General features: G+C 45.2%; 1 protein-coding gene across 1 annotated transcript in view; it reads right to left on the bottom strand.

The window, feature by feature from the left end:
• Positions 1–2,428: 2,428 nt before the first annotated feature.
• T265_01039 (hypothetical protein) overlaps positions 2,429–3,637 on the bottom strand; it is a gene marked incomplete at both ends in the record, with an annotated part of 11,628 nt that continues 10,419 nt past the window's right edge. The window contains one exon of the mRNA XM_009164982.1: positions 2,429–3,156. Coding sequence (XP_009163246.1) covers positions 2,887–3,156 — 270 coding nt within the window. The remainder of the gene's footprint in view (positions 3,157–3,637) is intronic.

Raw genomic sequence — 3,637 nt, 5'->3', positions numbered from 1 at the left:
TAAAGGATCAGAGAGACGGTTCATAACTTACTGGCAAGGTGATAGTCAGGGCTATCAGACTTATCTGAAATGGCACCGGACTATACAAAAACCCGTCTCGCCAACTTTACTACTAAAGTTTCGGAGGAATCTTGAGGATAAAACGAACGGACTTTGTTGAGAGGGAGCTCAACAAGATGGCTGGTGCCCGAGGAGCGAAACCCAACCTCCGAGTCTCGACTGCTCATGCCTAGGCTTGAGCAACTTGGCAACAGCTCGACCCTTGTGCTACCTTCAAGTGGTGTGACAGCTAGACACCCAAAGGGTGCTACAGCTGAACCATCCTTTGTTGGGAGCGATTAGAAACTCTGTCAGCTGATTGGATTGGTTTCCACTGGTTCACCAGCCACCGGCTTTGGTCACCTTCACTACTCAGCCATCTACGCTTGGCAGTACATTCTGCTTGGTTATGAGTGAAGCTATTTGCATTCTTGTGAAGCGAAAACCAATAAATAGATCACAAGAGGATCACACTGACCAAATAGGTGTCGAGTGAATATTCGCGTTCCCCATTTTTACGGCATGTTAGGTCCAAATTTGGTGACAAGTGAATGCTATTCATATTCATCCGGCCTTAGAAGAAGGCTTGTTTCTCCAGGCACGTGACCATGCACCTGCGTTGACTGAAAGCAATTTACGGACGAATTGAGCCAACCTGGATGGATTAGCGACCCTCGCTCTTGTCAGTCCTAATTAGGTTATAATCGGCCTGAGTAGAACTTTACCGATTCGCCGTTGACTGGGATATCTCTATCAGGTGAAGGTGGTTGACGACAAATGCCTATTCATTTCGGTGAACTATTCATTTCGGTGAAAATCGTTACTTTAGATCGGAGAGGGCAAACCTGTGTGTCTCATGCGATGTGGGATCAATCGCCGGTTGTCGTTACCTCGACTGAATTAGCCCAAATGCTTGGGTAGGAAACCAGCTAAGCGACTGTCAACTTTGTGGCTGTTGAACACCACACAAAGATTGCACATGTTGCCAAACACTGCTGCACCTTTGAGTGGCGATTAGGATGTTCACACCAACTTTCTGTATGTTTGGATTATGTACCAAGTTTGGTATCTCTACAAATATCTAAGCACAAAGTGGATGCATCTCGTACAGAGTAAAACTAACATTGGGCCAGATTGTAAGAACAAACTTTAGAAAAACAGAAACGTTTTCCCAGCCACGTTGGAAAAATCGAAACATCTCTGACGATGAGGAAATACTTGTCGGCTCTGATGTCTTATGGGACATCTTAGAATCAGAAACCTAGCTGGAAAAATTACTGTTCACTGGGGGCAGTTCTGGTGGTCAGGAGCGGTCAACTTTCGATGACTGTTGTCCCAAGAAAACATGTAATCATGAGAATCGATTGCTAACTTGCCGATTATAGCTATCTGGGCCAGGGGCCAAGTAAACTATTTGTATGCTCGTGCCGAGCATCATATGTGGGTCGTAGGACAAGGCATTTGTCGGACAGAATACGAGAACACAATTGCGTACCTCTGAGTGGTAGTGGGAAGAAACCAGGCTCAAGCGCGATTGCACCAAATGTGACCGAAACCAGTCATGTCATAGACAAGGAGCAAGCTTTCACCATTATAAACCGGGTACTTCGGAACCGATCATGACTGGTACGATCCAGACTACTATCGATCGCAGAGGCGATTGGAATCCGACTGCTGGATCCACAACTTGCGTCCGAAAGAAATTTGTGCAACCTCTGAACTTGAACTGGCCTAAGAAACATCCGGTCTGTCTGACACTGATGTCACTTACCTGATTCCGTGACCCACTGACCTATCCCTCATCCAACCCCCCTTCCCTAAATTTCTATTTCTCTAAAGTGTATGTAGCCCCGATCTTAACCTTTTCCACGTGATTTCTGCTACCATATAAATTTGTGATGTATTAGCCAAGAGTGACAATCACAGAAAACAAGCTTTGTTCGCTACCTTCTTCGTTCTCAAAACTATCTTACTTTTGTGAAAGCTTCGCTATTCGAGTGATTCGTTGTTCGAAGCGAATACTCGCAGTGACGCTGTTCTAAAAGTTGCGGGAAAAGTCATTTCCTCAGATATTTAGAGAGAATCGACCGGCTGATAGCGAGCGTCCTGAATGCACTTGCCTAAAACGGAAAAATTTCCTGCCTTGGTAATGCGGGAGCAGCTGCTAGAGTAACAATCCCAAGTTGATTTTGTGATGTCTACAAATATCCCACTAACTCATTAAGCAGGTACGCACGAAACGTGATTTCACCCACACGTGCTCCCTTGAGCACATAACGGATTGTGACGAACGCTGCGTCTATCCGTCACTACACCTGTAACCAATGTTGCACTCTTCGAGATGAAGCAGAGTGCAATTCCAATTTTGGAGGAATATCGTCCCCAAAACGTTAATTTGAAAGTGAACAGATCGTTAGCGGAATCATTGGCAAGGAATTGGTGACAGGTGGGTCATCACAGAGCAAGAGAGAAGGCATAACGTTCTGATAGAACAAGGTGACACGAGCAACACTTCATTCATGCACTGTAGTTTTCGTTAACCTTTACACACGCTGAAATCTAAAGTTGTTTCTGGATGGTTGCCTAATTGTTGGGTAGTGGTAAGTGCTGAATGCAATTCTTAGTGTGGTACGGGATCATAATAGATAGATTAGTTTATCAAAACAATTGTACAGAATAATAAACAAATCAGAATGTGCTGGATACTTTTGACCGAGCTGTGTAAATTTCCGCTGACGGTAAGGGAGTCAAGGTGATGGTAATTTGAGAATTATGCGGACTACTGAGAGATTCATCAGTAGGCAGAATTGAAATAAATATTGTTCACCCTTGCTAACGACAAGATTGTCAGCGGAGTCTATTTTCTAAGCGCTTGCGAACAGTCTTTTCGATTTGCCGCTTAAGCAAGCCATCGAAAGTTTTGTCCCCGTGAAGTATTCGGAAGAGTTTGAGCAGTACACCTTTGCCGTTGATACGAATGCCGTTCCATCGCGTGATTCGTACTGTCCTGACCGTCGCCAGTGGTGCCTCGGGAAGGACAACCAAGGGTCGATGAGAGTATCGTCGGAAATCCAGTACCAACCAGAGATCAACTGGCTTGATTTGAATACGTATTGGCTGAAGCAATAATGGCAAACCGAATGTGATTGGTGTTTGAAGAACTGAGGCAAGATGCTTGGAGCACAACACTAGGATGAAAACTTTGTTGCTTCCGACAAAACCCATTTTGGAAATAAATAATCCTGAAACTGCTGTGTGCAGAAGGAAGACATTTCATGCATTTCCTCCGAGATTTATTCTACCATCTCAATCTGAGCAGTGCTTACGCGTACTCGACCATCAAGCCTTGGGGTTGGTTGACTGGGGCCACACATTTTATCGATAGGCAACGTACGGGTGAACGCGGTTTACTCCTGAACTAATAGTCAGGAGGCTTGTGGGATTTCGTCCTGTAAGTGAAGCCAATCTATGCTGAAAAGCCGAGAAGCACCGTACAGCTGTTTCATCCTTATTGGAAATCATCAGCAGTGCGCATCTCACGAAACTCCGGAGAGCCTCGAACCCGCGACCTCCCGGCTAGTAGTTTGAACACTTAACC

The sequence above is a fragment of the Opisthorchis viverrini genome (assembly GCF_000715545.1).
Source record: "Opisthorchis viverrini unplaced genomic scaffold opera_v5_11, whole genome shotgun sequence".
Lineage (NCBI taxonomy): Eukaryota > Metazoa > Platyhelminthes > Trematoda > Opisthorchiida > Opisthorchiidae > Opisthorchis > Opisthorchis viverrini.
Note: the sequence above shows the minus strand (reverse complement) of the source record. Positions and strands in the feature narration are given on the sequence as shown.